Raw genomic sequence first — 16240 nt, 5'->3', positions numbered from 1 at the left:
CGGCCGCGGGGGTGATGCAAGAGCGGGCAGGCCCTGAGCAGCGCCCTGCCCTGAGGCCGCCGTGCGAGCTCCCCCTGCCTCGGGCTGGGGCGCCTCGGCCTCCCCGGGTAGCTGCTTTCCGTGCACACTTAAAAAAATTAATTAGGTTCCTAATTAGCCTCTTAAAGCTACTCGCTCAGTGGCAGCTCGGGTGCTGCCTCTTTGAGCCGGGGTTGTGGTGAAGCTGTGTCGCTGTACATTGTTTTCATGTTGAGGTGAATGGGTGTGCACTGAGGCCAAAGTTCATTCCTCTGACTGTCCTCTTCCAGATTCGGATGTGCCGGCGGAGCTGCGAGTTGCAAACGGGTCGCAAAAATTTGTGAAGTTCACTTCGACCATCCAGAACCAGCTGCTGCTTGTGTCACTGCTGGAGCATCTCTGCCACATGTACACGCACAACCCCGTTCACTCCAGGGGTTTGTTCCGAAGTTAGTAAGAGGAGTTCATCCGTGTCTCTCAAACTGCCTTACTGCAATGTGTACCAGACCCTTCTGTGTAGAGTTACAATGTAATACCAATACAAAGCTGTAGGTTTCATCCCGCTGGGACAAGAATGATTCTGTGAAGAGGATGAATAACTTAAATCAACTAAATTGGCAATGACACCTTGTCTTATTTTTGAAAACAGTAACAGAATATTGCTGTAGATATGAGGATCACACAGTCTGTTTCAGCTAGATCGTGTGAGTTGCATCATGAGAAGGGTAGCAGGGTAAATTATATTACTGTTATATGTAATCTAAAAATGTTGGTATTATAGGAATTTAATAAAATATTTATCAAGAAATAGTTGCAGTAGAGTCTTTGCTAAATATTTCAAAATTACATTCTGTGAAAATCTGAGTAAATACCTTTGCAATTTCTTTATTTTGCCATAAAGTCTGGATATCATTCAAGGAATTTGCATTTTTTAAAATACCTTCTTGGTATTTGACTTACCATGAGTATTTTGTTCATTTAGGCGTATACTTAGTGCATTTAAGAAAGCATATCCAAGGGTTTTGTCCTTACTTTACATGACTATAGAAAATAAAATATAATGTGTTTTTCATAGTTCAATTTATGCCATTTATAACATCACAGTTGCACCCATCTCCAGCATTTCTGACGGTTTGTTTGCCACAGTTGTTTTACTCCATATGAAAAAGATGAAGTGGTGGAAGGGACTGACTTCAATTCTCTATTATGAGTATGTGCACAAGTGTGTGGGTTTGGGTGGAAATTAGAAAATCTTGACATTACCACTTTTGTTTATAAATGCATCCTCATAATTGTGAACCTGCTTTGAATTTTTCTTTTCACTGATCAAAATCAGTCCAAAAGTAAAATGTAAGTGAATGGGTGAAAGTGAAAATGAAAGTGTTTGTTTAGCTCATCTGCTGAGGTGAGGAGGCAGAGGAGATGCAGTGACCCAGGAAGGCATGGCAAATAATTGTATTTTGTGAAGGGATTCCCATTAAGCAGCTCTAGTTTGGTTTGAATGGGTTTTAATTGCTGAGGGTACAGGAACAGCACTAGAGTAGGAGGGATTATTCAGTTTTTCAGTCACGCTATCTTTCAAATAAGATTTCATGTTTAAAAACTTTACGTGGTCTTATTGGATGGCTTTATTTAATATTTTTCTGACCTTTCTCTATTCCTTTGTGCAGTTCTTCGTCAGACTTTCACAAGAACAGGGTTACTCTCCCCTTTTGTCTTTTGTGATGAATTTAGTACTATAAGACTGCAGCACAACAGAGCTATTACTGAACTGATGAAAGCAGCTAATCAACAAGTGCTTAAAGGGGTAAGCTTTGTTACATGTCTTTGGCAACCTCTGCAGTAAGGAGCTTTTGTTTAGGGATTCTTTTAATATTGGATTGGGTCTTTTTAATAATTATATAAAATAACTCCTTAGCTCTTTGGGATGGCATGCTCTGGTTCTATAGGTGCAAACCAGTTTTTGAAGCCATCAATATTTTGTACCTTGTTAAATAGCAATAATAAAGTAAGTAAAATGTTTATAAACAAAGGCAAGGTGTTACTAACACTCTGATATTTATATTAGTGGAGAGTATAGTTTGTGTGCTTGTACTGCACGCTGAATCGGACCTGTCTACTTATCTTGCTGCTTGAACTAAGCTAGTTAATTTTGTTTTAAGCACATTTTAGAGCCCTCATTTTATCCTGTTTGCCAGCAGAACTCTAAAAGGGCAGTAATCTCTCTAGCAGAGAGATGTTAACAGATTACCAGTGGGATAATAATACTTTAATTTGTTGAAGTTCTCTGCAGCATTTGAATGGCTGTCAGAACCTAATTTTCTTCCAAGGAGGTTGCAGTTTTTGTTTTGATGAAGCTGTCCATGCCACTGGCACAGCAGACCTGTTACTCTTTTTATATGGCATGTTTTTATTTTGGATTTTGTTGTTTCACAGGAACTTGATAATGGAGAGTCTCTTGCAATTGGGTATGTATTCAAAGCATGTAGAAATACTAAATTAACTCCTTCCCTAAAGTTCTTTGCTCCACTCTGAATTTAATTAATACTACATTTCATATTCTGGATCTGAAACAGAAAAAATGGTAAAAGTTTTCCCAAATTCTCAAAATGATGTGGTGATAATTCGTTCTTCAAAACAACTCTTGCAGTCAGTGCCACTGTTTAGGAAAACAAGATTTATCAGGCATCAATGTAAAAGAAATAATCTGAGCACTTCTGTTAAAAGAGAGTATGGATTTGTAGCACATGTGCATGCTCTTCAGTCTGCTGGTCTTCAGTATTTACTGAAACTCAGGCTGGTTCAGTATGGTAATGTCAAAGTACTTTCTTCTTTTCAAAACGTGAATAATATTTTTAGCATATGTACAGCTGTATCTTACTTGTAAGTCGTAATTTAGTTTAATGCAGCCTAACTTTTCTCAATTAGGGAAAAAGAAGTTCTCTTTGAAGCACAGACTTCACGATACTTGAATGAATTTGAGGAGGTTGCAAGGCTAGGAAGTGGAGGATATGGCAAAGTGTACAAGGTATTCTTTACCTCCCATATAAAACTACTCTGTTTATATCTAGTTTTTTATTGGAATTTGGAGTTACTCTTTTAGCTGTACTGCCAAATGTTTTTTGAATGCAAGAGATGCAAATCTGTACCTTAGAAGAAGGTTGGTGTTTCATTTCAAAAGCTGCTCAGTTGCAATTAAGTTTTGTTTGTCAGAAGCAGGATATATCAGATGTTTTACTTTCTGTATTTTGACCCTTTTAAAGTGAATGAAAGCTCCTTATTTGACATGTGAGTTATGATGATATATTGACTCTACACAGCATCAGAAGTGACTGGTCTGCACTCCCCAATACTTTAGTTGTGGCTACTTTTAAAAAATGAGCCTCAGTATGAGCATAAACTGTCTAAGCCAATGTTGAATTGTGTTAAGTACTTGTAGTGTATGGCCAGCCCAAGGTTCCCCATGAGATATGTGCCATGTGGAAATGACAAATGGGGTCTCACATATTTATTGAGGACCTGTTAAGCCATTATCAGGACCTGTCAGTATCCCTGTATGACAGCAGGGGACTAATGCCAGTTTCATTCCCTGGTACAGGTGATATTCCATAGGAGTGGGGTGCAGAAGTAAAATTTTAAAAAATAGTGGGTTCAAAAGGATTTAATTAATCCAAGTACATTAACATCTAATTTTCTCCTATTGCAATTGTTTTCAGGTCAGAAACAAGTTAGATGGTCAGTTTTATGCTATTAAAAAAATCAAAATTAAGAAGGCTACAAGAAGAGATTGCATGAAGGTATTCTTTTTCCTGTGTTTTGTCCCTGTTTTAACTCCTCTGTAGCTTATTCTGTTCTAGTTTATTAAAAAAATGTAGCTAATATAAGTTTTTATGCATTCTGGATTTCCAAGGGTTTGAGCCTATCAGTACCTAGTAGAACAAAGTAAATGAGATGCATTGAAGTCCATTAAAAGAACTATTTAATTACTTGAATTTGGTAATCTCTGCAACGATGAAAATAATTTTGTTTTAAAGCTTTCATTTTTTTGCTGTAACTGTAACAATTTCATCTCTTCTTTCTCTGTAAGAAACTTACTTTTTGTTACCTTTTATGTTTACTAAGCACGCAGAATAAAGGAGTGTCACACTGTGGGGTTTTTGGTCTTTTTAGGTGCTCCGAGAAGTCAAAGTGCTGGCTGGGCTGCAGCATCCCAATATTGTAGGCTATCACACTGCTTGGATGGAACAAGTTCAAACAGTACATCCAAAAGGAAAGTACAGCTCATTGTGTAATTCTTGCTTGCATCTTACAACCTCTGTACAGCTATTTGCAGGAGAGCGTTACTTCTCTGATAAAATGACTATTTTTTTCCCCTCCTTAAAAGAACTTAAAGAAAGGGAAATTACAGGTGATCGTCAGGCCCATCTGTACATTCAGTCCCTCCTTACCAAATAATTTATCTGTTGCTTAGTGATTAATTTGGAACTGTGGAAATATCAGCTTTACTTGTGGTAATATATGAGGAGGAATTTAAAATTGTGTGAAGGTCAGTGAAAACTCGTGAAAACCTTTTCATGCAAGAAGTGGTGAATTGATGAGGAGAAGAATGAATACTGAGGAATGAGCTGCCTCAGATATTGGGGAGACAGTGATGAATAGGACAAAAAACCCACAAATTTCCAACTATGTTTTGAAGTCTCAGAGATGTAGCAACACTAGAATAAGCATCCCAGTATACTTCTCTTTGGATCTGGAAAAGATCTAAGAAAAACTGAAAGAACCTGGAAATGCATACTTTTAATGATAACCCCCACAAAAAACCTCTTTATTTTGCTTTTCAAGTTAGACTTTTTAAATTTGATGAATTGTGTTTCATAGTCCTGCGCTGACGAAGCAATTGGATTTTTTTGTGTATCAGCTGCTGTCTGTAACTGCTGAGAATTTATCTACTTTTATGTTAATTTTACACTTTCTTCTTGGTTCTTCTCTTCAGGTTCTTTCTTCTCAGCTCTTTGCACACTCTGTCCTTTGGTCCCTTTGTAACCCTAATCCATTGGTCCCTTTCTAGTCCTTTCCTGGAATGCCTTTAGCAATTAAATCTTTTGATCCTCTCTTAGTGGGAGGTTTGGTTATGCTCTGTATAACTTTATTGCTTTCCAAGTCGCTGACTTGTTGCCCAGCCAGCCATAATCACAGAAAAAAAAATGCATATGTGCATAGGAAGTTGACAGTAGAGTAAAACAGGCAAAACTTTTTAACCAATGATCCAGAGAATCAAGGGAAGCAATTGCTTAATGTTAGGGGTCCTTCATAAATATTTAATGGTGGTAATGGAAGTGCATAATGACATCTATAGGTAGCTTCTGTGGTACTTAATGGTTTCCTTTGTCTTACAAGATTGATGTTTTATATTTGCTTCTGTGTGCTGAAACAGCTTTTTCATATAAAAATACAATTTTAATGACAATTATTTCCAAGATATCAAGTGTCTTCAAAACAGCAGCAGTGTGATGTGAATGGTGATGCCTTGTGGAGCTGCTTCTTTAACTGTGTGTTATTCTATACATTGTAAACCCTTACTTTGAACAGGCTGACTTCTGAAAGATGAAGTCTAAGTAGATATTTATGAAAGCCCAGTACAACCCTTTTATTGACTCTGTACAACGTATATTTTCTTTTCATTTAAAGATAAATGAAATACATATTAGGGTAGCTTCTTAGTAGACTTAACAAGCCCCTTTTGCAGCAGCAGAAATAGAGGTAATCTAGAGCTATCCACAGGTAACAAAGTTAAATTAAGTGAGGTGCTCTAGCTTAAATGGTAATTTTTAGTAAATATGTGGATACATTCTTTGTTTTATGAAGTACCATATTTATGTTTGTATCCAACAGGCAAAACAATAATGGAGTTGCAGCCGCTAGTTTTGGAGCAAAAGAATAGCAAGTGAGTATTACTAATTTCTGTGGTAACATATTCAACTTTAACTTCAGCTGTGTATCTGAGACATTGCTGTCTGGGACAGCTGTCCAAAATACCTGCTGGTAGAAAGTATTAAATCAGCTGGAGCCTGCACTGACAGCTATGTAATCCTGGAGTTTTATGTGAGGAAGCAGCTGAGCTCTTACTTGGAATACTGTTTGCAGTTGGGGAAAACAATCAGTATGGTGTACCACAAATAGATGGTATGAAACTGGGTACTTATTTGGATTTCTCTACCTTTGTTATTTTCAGTGATCACTGTCACATCCAGAGTGTGGAAAGTGGTAGTTCAATTATCTTTGCTGACCTTACCTCAGAAGAAAAGAAGTCCTGTGACAGTACCAGTCTTAAAAATGTGAATAGAGAATCAGTGCAGAATATGGACGTAAGGAATGACTTTACAAACAGCAATTGCAAAGAGTGTGTGAAACCGAATAAAGGTGAATTATCCACAGAACTACAAGGAGGCTTTGGAAATAATGATAACAGTTTATCAACTGATGTGGACAATCATTCAACATGGGGACCTCATTCTAGTCTGGATCAAGGTGCTAGCACTGAAAGTGAGTCCTGCTCTGAAAGCAAGTCCTGCTCTGAAGGATGCTCCAAAAATGAGGTAGCACTCTGTGGAGAGTTTGAGGTAAATACAGTTCTCTTTAAGTATCCTTATCTGCTTTCTAATTTTGTGATGTTTTTAAAGTAGTTCAGTAGACAGTAAAAATGAATAATTTATAACAATAAAATTAGAAGAATGGAATGACTGCAAGTAGAGCCAAGAGTTCAGACAAATTTTCTTATGTGGGTAACATCATTACAAGATTGCAGAGGAGCTGGCAAAGCTCAGCATCTGTGAGGAACTTTCCATGTGTTAGGCCTCTTGAGTTCTTTCAAAGTACCTGCATGAATAAAAAGTAGTACTGCTGCATTAAACAGCTTCATCAAAATTGAAAATCTTTAGCTTTCACTAATGAAAGGTAAAGCAGCTATTAATATTAAAGTGTTTTGGTATGTCATGTGGTGTCCCTGCAGTGTAGGAGTACATGGGAAGGAGATAAAAGCAGATTGGAGCAGGGAATCACTTGTGCTTCTAAAACCTTGTTGTCATTTATACCATACCACTGATATGTATAACAAGCTGTTTTGTATAACAAGCCAGCTCTGGAATGCTTGGAGTTCCCTCTTGCAAGAAACTCAGTTTTAGAGGTGTCTGCTTGAGTTGTCCAGGTTATCAGATGAACTGGTCCGTTACCAGAAACTGAGCTACATATTCATGGTAATAAATCAAACAGTTGGACTCAAAGGCCTTTTCCAACCTAAACAATTCTGTGATTCCATAAAATTCTGTATGAAGAAGTTGATTTTTTCTGCTATTTTGTATTGATTAAGCTGGAATAAACCTCTATTTAGTATTTCTAGAAGGTTTCAAACTCTAATTTGAATATCAAAGATACATCTGGCAGTTTTGTTAGCATTTATCATATAACAATTGTTAAAATTTGAGAAAAAAGGAAAAAACTCCCCAAAACTAAATAGCATTGTTGCATCTGCTTCTTGAGTGCAGTAGATTTCTAATACTATACTTGATGTCCTTTTGGTACTTGGTTTTGTTTAATAAATTTTGGGTTTGTTTGCATTAAAGAAAACAACTAAGGAAATACTGTTCATGTTACAATGGCAAAATTATGTACAATTCTTTTTCTGTTAGGTGGAGTATCACTTGATGCTTCATATACAAATGCAGTTGTGTGAAATATCCCTGTGGGACTGGATTGCTGACCGTAATAAAAGATGTAACAAGAGATCAGAGGACACTTCTAGTAAGATTCATCACTGTCTAATTCATTGTAAAGGATATAATTTTTTTTTTGTAATTTGAAGTGCAGTTATCTGATTTTATTTTACTTCAGCAGGTTATAATACAGATCTTTATTAAATCCTTTATTCACTTAATCGAATAGCAGCTTGTATTGAATTTGTGCATGATAGATGTTGGTAAAAGAATTGAAATTCCTGAGTTTTAGACAGCTCTTCAAAAAAGAATGACTGAATGCCTGAGGCATAGTTGTTACCCGGGGAGATCAGTGTCTGGGCAATACTCCTTATTTGGAACAGAGTTTTTTATTGACAGAATCTGCTGCTTCTCAGAAAGCTGGTTAAGGCTAATTTATCTGCTGCAGAAAATACAATTATATAATTTGATCCAGACAGGTTAATTTGTAATAGGTTAAAGAATGTAACATTGACTTTTTCTGAGAGACCAGGGGGTTCTCATGCCCTCCTACCAAGCAGTCATCAGTAACTGTTGACATTTGGAAGAACAAATCCAATGCTCTTAAAGCAGTAGACACTTGTTCCGTTCTCTGGGGTGGTTGTATAAAAGCAGCTTATGCACACCAGGTTGTAAAACAAAAGGTGTGATTAATGTTTTATCTTGGTTTTAATCATTATTAAGGTAAATCTGTTGTTTTCATTCATAGAGACAGGTTTACCAGCAAACTGTCAGCTGACTTCCACTAATCTCTCCTGTAATCATAATATCTTAGCTTTTATGAGCTAAATGATGATGTTCCTGGTCAGGAAATGACAGAATTATGATGACATTTGAGCTTGCAAAATGCTGTTTTCACACCTTTTCATGGAAAAGGTGAATATTATCATAGGTTAGACATGAAGAGATAGAAATCCAAATGTGAGTAAATGGTGAGTGTTCAAACAGACATGTTAAATATGGCTCATTAGAGCAGGGAGACAATGTAGTTTAATAAAATAATAATGTTGAAAATGGTCATAACAAGGAGATGCTAAGTTTATTTAGGACAGCTACAGCCAGAGGAGATTGAGGAATTTCAGAGGGTAGCACAGCAGCAGAAGGATTAGGAATAAAACAAGAAGAGTGCAAAGCAATACAGACAGCATGTCACTACGTAAATTATTATGATTTTATCTGGAACTGTATTTTTCATGCTAGGTCAGGACTTACATGAAAGTAAAGAGTTTGTTAAATTCATAATCAAATAACTATCTAATGGGGTTTGGAAGAATCTTTTCAGGAGGATATATGTTCATGTTCCCTGAACTTTCCTTTTTGGAATTTTGATGTTAGTGACTTTTGGCTGATTCAGAAATAATATCTTGAGAGAAGCATGGCAAAACCATATTTAAAATACATTCATTCTGTTAAAAATTGATTCCACAGCATAAATAAACATAATTCAACAAGAACACCACCATAATCTTACATAACTCAATAAAACAAGGTGAAATAATTTGTTTTAAGGTCCATACCATCTCGTGGATGTTTGCTGGACAATGAAGATTTTCCAGGAGGTAGTGGAAGGAGTTTGCTATATCCACAGCATGGGAGTGATGCATCGAGACATTAAAGTAAGTTAATCAAATTTCTACTTGAGGTTGAAGAAAACAAAGACAATTTACATTATGGGAGAATGAAAGCAGCTTCATAGTTGCATTAGAGATGACCTGGGCTCTTAAGAATTTAGTTGTTACATATGAGAAAATACATCATCTCCTCTATAGCAGTGCCATGCTTTCTTTACTGTCAGCATAGTACTGTTACACTGACTTACAAGTGGATTTTCAGGTCTGGAAGTGTTTTCTCCTTTGAAGCCATTTTCCTGTCAGAAACAGGCATGATCAGATTGCTTTTCTTTTGTCTGTCTTTCTTTAACACGGATAGGAACTTAAATACCTAAAAAAATTATTTTAGGTAATTACAAAAATTAACAAAGCCCCTTGACTACACTTCAGTTTGCTAACTGCATACAGTTAGCTTTTGAAAATATATTCTAGTTGCTTGCTTACTGATAGACCTGAATAGCAAGGAAGTGAATGTGTGTTTTCCTACTTTGCTTCCTACTCAGGTTTTTTGCATCTGATACAGCAGCTGTATGAAGAAATCATGATTATTAAAACTTCACATGTGGAAGCTTGGAGCTACTTGAAATCACACAGTCTTCACTCTTGATTAATTTTCATTTTTCTGTCAACTGTTCCAGGGTGAACAGGTTTTCAGTTTGCCTCCCCATTTACCATCATCATGGCCTTATTGTCCAAAGTCTGGTAGTTATATAAAGAATTCCAGAATTCCATACGGTTACTGCAGACCTGGTTTTGAGCCAGTTCTCATGGTTTTCACCATATATTCTTCTAATGGTGATTTTGCAGATACCTAGCAGAGACTGTAATTTCTGGGATAAAATTCTAAGAAAGTCTTTCAGTGTGTGAATTTCTGAGAACAGAAGCCCAGTGGGTGGATGTCTTGGATATGTTTTTACTTCAGTGGATATGAGAAGCCTAGCAACTTGTTCAACAGTGCTGCATCTTTTAAGTTTGATCTGCACTGAATAAAGGAAAAGAATGGAGATTGCCCATCTCTTGTTAAACTATTCACATCTCCTTTATACACTAATAAAAGACCAACTATTTCCTTTGTGCCACTCGAACAAGTTGGGGAATTTTTCTAGGTACATAAAGCTTGCATTTCTCCTTCTTAGTAATCCTAAAACCAAAATATATGGATAAAAACTGTTTCAGTTTTCTGAGTCAGAGCTCTCAAGTCTGTCATAATTTCGCTTTTTTTTCATAGCAGCTTCCCAGAACCAAGTAGCATATTGCAGCTGCTTATCACACAGAAAAGTGTATTTTGGGTTGTATTATGTCTAGCCCAATAATATTTAGTCATCCTTCCTGCTACATCAGTTGGTCACATTTACTATCCACTCTTGCCTGTTCCTGTTCTGCAAATTTCCCAATTTCTGTTGGGGAAAAAAACGTAGTTAATGTTTTCACTAAATCTTGGGTTTTTTCTGTTTTGCTTTTCTTCCTTTTTTCCTTGTTCTAGGTATGTGGCCTTTTGGCCCAAATGGTGTTGCTAACACATGGTTTGGTATCAGCTATAACTATTTTTTCTCTCCCACTACTAAAAAATGTTAAATAGTCATCTTATACCTGTGAAACACTGGATTTTACACACTTTGAAATAGCTGAAATTCTGTAATTCCTTATATAGACGTGTTTCTACATTGTATTCTGTCTTCATTTGCAGCCTAGAAATATCTTTCTACATGGATCAGATCATCAGGTAAAAATAGGTGACTTTGGATTAGCCTGCAAAGACCTTCTTTGGGATGATGCAGACCAAGGGTTTCAGACAGAACGGATAAATGGTAAGAGAAGAAAGTGTCATGGCTTTCAGTGTTTAAGTTTCTATAGCATTAAAATCATTAAACTCTTACTTGCAAAGGTAACAACACTTGCTACGTCTCAATTGCCTTTCAAAGGACTGACACATACTTCAGGAGTGGGGACCTGCCTCTATGCCGCACCAGAACAACTGCAGGGATCTCACTATGATTTCAAGGTAGAGAACTTTGTTTTGTTTCCTCTTTTCTGTATTAACGCAATAGATAATATAAATAAATCAAGCTTTTCAATAGGAAAATACATAAACCTACTGTCACTCCTAGTGTTTTTGTTGAAACATTGATTTCAACTTTGTTCTTGTTGCTGTTAAAGCAAAACTTTTTTTCATCTCTTGAGAATGTATATCAATTTGAATCTGTGCTTAGAAGTCTCATGATACTCTTCATATAATCATGAAACTTATCATGAAACTTCACTGTTGTGAAACTTTTCATATAACGATTTTATGAGAAAAAGAAGCCCACTAAGTTAAAACAGCAATTATCCCAAAACTTTCTCTTCACCCCATTAACAGTCAGACATGTACAGCTTGGGTGTTGTCCTGCTAGAACTCTTCCAACCATTTGGAACAGAAATGGAAAGAACAGAAGTCCTTTCACATTTAAGGACTGGCCAAATTCCTCACACTTTCTACAAGAAATGGCCTATTCAGGCCAAGTATGTGAAACTCCTCACCAGTGCCAGAGCTACAGAACGCCCGACAGCGGCTCAGCTTCGGGACAGTGAACTCTTCCACACCACAGACCAGGTAACTTGTGCCAGTAACCCCAACCCTTCCAGCCTAAAGGAACATAAAAAGAAAATGCCCTTTGTATCCCTGCCTGCATTACATGTGTTTGGCTTTGAACTTAATCACACGTTGCTCTTAAGACTCTTTTTTCTGATGACAGTATTTAGGCCACTGTATTATTTCTGGTGTCTTTGCAATGAGATAGCTGGTCATTGACTTTAGGCAACTTTCTGAAGACAGTACAGTTGAGAGGTATTTTTATAGGTCAGAAAAGCTTTCAAAGCTTTTCATCACATCTGCAGATTCTTCTAATAATTTTTCCTTTCCATGCCCCACTGCTTTTTGGATTTAAGTTATAGTCACTTGAATGTAGAATAGCTGAGTGCTGCTGCACTGTGTCTGTAGTGGATTGCAAGCACAATTCAAGTAGGGAAATAAGGCTTTATATCCTTGTTTAGCTATAAGTGAAGTAAACTGACTCTCATTTTCAGGTTATTTCTAACCTCCAACAGAAGGTGAGACAGCAAGAAGAAGAAATAGAGAAGCTGAGGGAGACAATAAGACAGCTTTCTGAAGAGCAAGATGAACAAACAAGACAAGGCTCTCCTGTTTAAGTACAGGAAGAACTATCCTTGATCGTGTGTTAAGTTATATAAAATGTTTCTTTTTTTACATAAAATACTTCAATGCATTTTCATTTGGCTGACTGTTCTTAAAAGAGATTTATCCTTTTGCCTTGACCAAAGGCTTCTGAGAAAAGAATCATGTTGCAGTGGAAAAACTAAGAGCACAGCCTGATCCCCAGCACACATGGGATTAATTTACATACCGTAGCCATTGAACAAGAGTTACAAAAAAGGAAGGTCACACCCAAAAGGCAGCTGTAATGCTTTTATTATTTTAGGATTCTGTCCAACTGTAAAACCTAAAATACATCTCAGAAAGGACTCAAACATTACAGCAGACATGAGGTGGAGTAAGATTAAAACAACATCACTGTGAAGGGTAGGGGCTCACTTGAGTAGCTTCATCACAGAGCTGAAAGGTGCCAGATTCTCACAGGACTTCATCCACTTCTGCACGTTGGCCGGGGCGCTGCTGGCAGTGCCCGTCTGCTGCAGCACGCTCCACGCCACCACATCGGCCAGCGTCAGTTCACTGCCCACCAGCCATGGGCTCTTGCCCAGGGCAGCGTTCATGGAGCGCAGCACTGCTCCTCTCTCCTTGCTGCTGCCTTCTTTCAGCTGGAAGATGGCTGTGTCCACCCAGCTGTCGATCAGAGTCGAGGTAACTGCATTGTACTTCTGCCCAAACAGGGAAAAGAGAAATCGAGCGATGTTCCCCTCTCCTTCTATGGGGCACATGGTTTGAATGCTAAACTTCATTTGGGGTTTGGGAACTGAAATTAACAGAAGAAAAAAAAAAGTGAATCCAACATAGTAAAGAAATTAACTAGAACAGTAATTCCATGATGAACATTTGTGATGCCAGCACCACTGTTAATATCATTAACCTGATGAACAGTTTTCAGTCTTGTGGGATAAAGAGATCACTTTTTGAAAAATTCAGCCAAATCTCCCCCATAATTTCTAGTTACCTTATTTGTAGAAACTAAACAACATGAAAAAGCCCCCCAAAACCTGAGGGTACAAATAACCCTGTCAATGCCATGTGTATTTTAACAGCAATAACTATGAATAAGAATCTTTCTCTTCTGGCCCAGCATGGTTCACAGCTATGAAAAGAGAACAAAAATATTTCCTGCTTCTTCATATCCACCATGTCAGCACAGGGACAATGAAGCATCTGTGTGCAAGGGTTTATAGCACAAGTTTCATTTTCTCATCTATTTTAAGATACTGATCTACAAATTTCCTTCTTACCATCTTTCCAAATCAGAGTGAAGCCCAACTGATACTCGTGACGTGGCTGCTTCTTAGTCTGCTCTCCAAAGCATTTCAAGAGGTTTTCTGGCACACTTTTCACTGATGAATGTGTGTGAACAGCTGATAATATTTTATACCGTTCACAAAGCAGACTGTGTATCACTAACAGTGACAGTGGAGGTAGAGAAGGATTTGCATTGATGACAACATCTTTCAGGGCTCCATAATCCTGAATGGAAAGTAAAACATTCAGCAGGTAAGACACATTCCAGATCATACTCATAACTATTGCTTTCATTTGACACCAAAATTTACATAGTCATGCATGTGTGTATCTGAAATTCTAATGATAGTCAAGTAAATAAATTCAAGCCTGGACGTTTAAAACTTGTTTAAAACTTTAAACATCTTCCTTCCTCAACATGTAATTAAATGGTAATTGTATGTTGTGAAATGAGTTCTGAGTGTCCCAGGTTTTAATGCCCCCCTTCCAGCCCTGAAAATGGAGTGTTGAGAAGGTACCTACCAATGTAGCTGCTCAACTAAACTCACCTTTCCAAGCATCAGATCTAAATCTGCTCCATTTGTTGACAAAGGAGAAAATTCATCAGTTTGAATGATATTTGTTACATCAAAGTCAGCATCTGGGGTTTGTATCATCTTGGAGAGTCCATCCACAGCACTCTTCAGTTCATACAAGCGCTTCAGAATCTCTTCCTGGCGGGATTCAAGTGCTTGAAGTGATGGGTCAACCTCCTCCTACAGGAGAGGAACAAACAAGGCCATATAAACATTCATTCAACTCAGTGTCAAAATAGTCTACAGCTCACTTAAGTTTTGAAAGATTGAACACCTTCAAATAGCCAGACCATTGTGAATATCATGGGCTTATGTCTATCAGTAGTCTCTTGCCTGTATGAGTGTGGTGAAATGGCATATTTAATAAATTCCTGAAATCTTCCCGCTTAATAGATTCTTTTAAACCATTAGTTACAGCAAACTCTGTAACACAGTCAAGATCAGACAAAGAGTTGGCAGTGAAGTGCTGAACGATGACTGAAAAATCAAAGACAGCTTGTCAGGTTCTTTTCAGCCCAGAAGAGCAAAGTTGGTAAGTCTGTGGTACAGAGGCCAAACAAGGAAACTTTGACATATCAGGTAGTTAATAAAAGTAAAAAGCTCTGCAAGTTTAGATGGATGGTATATTGTGTGGATTCAGTCTTTGTTTCAGAGAATATAAATTATAGTTGAAAATAAAAGACCACGGACTTTATATGTTAATACCAATGCAGCTTTTAATCTGTATTACCTCACAAGCATCTCATCTTACAATCTCTTTTAAAGGAAGATGAAAAATATATTCCTGTGGCAGGTTTTAAGTCTACAAGCTTAAAATAATGTTAAAGAAAAATTTTCAAATAGCCTATTTCTAAGCATCCTGAATAAGGATTAAACAAACCCAAACTATCATGAATGAAGAGATAAACAAGGCATCGAAGTAAAATCTTTATATCCACTTAACATAATAGTCTCAAAGACAAGACAAGGGCAGACCTCTTAAGTGGCCATTATTTAGTTAGTACACAATTCCATACTTTGCAATGGGAAGGTATTTCATTAGCATTTCTGTTAAGTTCTGCCCCAAAGTTACTCCTCCTTAGCGTCTCCACCATCAACCTGGGTGAGGGCACAGCAAATCCAGGATGGCATCAAGCTAAAACTGGCCACAAGCGGCCTGTGAGAATGCCATGCATTCCTGGCACTGGAGAGAGGCTGCTCAACTAGACCTATGTAACACAGTATTTGGCGTTTTTGTCTTATTTAAGGCAAAAGAAACTGAAACTAGAAACTGAGGCTGAGGGTGTGTAGCTGGCTGGAAGCCGAGCTGAGGCAGCAGAGCGATGATGCAGCAGGACGGAGCGAGGCCTGCTGGGCGCTCTCCCGGGGCGGGCAGGGAGCTCAGCACGGCCATTCAAACATAAAAACCGCGGCAGGGACACACGCGAGAGCCCAGAAAAGTTAAAATGAGAACTACGGAAGGCTTTATAAACATTACAAAGAAATTCCTGAAAACGTTGATTTTATTTAACCCTCGGACGCGCCGCTTACGGCGAGGCGGAGCCAGGGCCCCTCCTGCGGGCTGGAGCGGTGGGACTCGGCCCCGGGAGCTCTCCGGCACCGGAGGATCCTCCCGGTCCCTACCGGAGCTGGGGCTCTCACCGGAGGGAATACCGGCCCAGCGGCCGCATGCCTGACCTCGCCAGGGCGAGCACCGCGGGCCGCAGCCCAAGCAGGTCCTTCCGCCCACCCCTCGCTCGTACCTGCGGCGGCGCGGCAGTGCCGGGGGCGCGGTGCAGGTTGGGCAGGGGGTACATGCAGCTGGGCAGGTGCTCCGCCAGCACC

At 38.3% G+C, this 16240-nt stretch overlaps 2 protein-coding genes across 2 annotated transcripts in view; one reads left to right on the top strand and one right to left on the bottom strand.

The window, feature by feature from the left end:
• Positions 1-12648, top strand: part of EIF2AK1 (eukaryotic translation initiation factor 2 alpha kinase 1) — a 14404-nt gene extending 1756 nt beyond the window's left edge. Inside the window, exons 2-15 of the mRNA XM_031056569.1 lie at positions 309-467; positions 1689-1825; positions 2455-2486; positions 2947-3046; positions 3735-3815; positions 4189-4288; positions 5911-5962; positions 6251-6638; positions 7704-7815; positions 9276-9382; positions 11064-11184; positions 11299-11378; positions 11736-11969; positions 12443-12648. Of these exons, the coding sequence (XP_030912429.1) occupies positions 309-467; positions 1689-1825; positions 2455-2486; positions 2947-3046; positions 3735-3815; positions 4189-4288; positions 5911-5962; positions 6251-6638; positions 7704-7815; positions 9276-9382; positions 11064-11184; positions 11299-11378; positions 11736-11969; positions 12443-12565 (1826 nt within the window). The 3' untranslated portion in view covers positions 12566-12648. The remainder of the gene's footprint in view (positions 1-308; positions 468-1688; positions 1826-2454; positions 2487-2946; positions 3047-3734; positions 3816-4188; positions 4289-5910; positions 5963-6250; positions 6639-7703; positions 7816-9275; positions 9383-11063; positions 11185-11298; positions 11379-11735; positions 11970-12442) is intronic.
• A 179-nt stretch (positions 12649-12827) lies between these two features.
• Positions 12828-16234, bottom strand: AIMP2 (aminoacyl tRNA synthetase complex interacting multifunctional protein 2). The gene is made up of 4 exons (XM_005420473.2): positions 16159-16234; positions 14390-14596; positions 13835-14066; positions 12828-13350 (listed from the first exon to the last, which is right to left on the bottom strand). Exons 1-4 carry the CDS (start codon positions 16210-16212, stop codon positions 12965-12967), a joined length of 879 nt encoding a protein of 292 aa, XP_005420530.2. The 5' UTR covers positions 16213-16234; the 3' UTR covers positions 12828-12964.
• Positions 16235-16240: the final 6 nt, after the last annotated feature.

Source organism: Geospiza fortis, unplaced genomic scaffold, assembly GCF_000277835.1.
Source record: "Geospiza fortis unplaced genomic scaffold, GeoFor_1.0 scaffold237, whole genome shotgun sequence".
Classification (NCBI taxonomy): Eukaryota; Metazoa; Chordata; class Aves; order Passeriformes; family Thraupidae; genus Geospiza; species Geospiza fortis.
The sequence above is the reverse complement of the archived record's forward strand: the minus strand, read 5'-3'. Positions and strand labels throughout refer to the sequence as shown.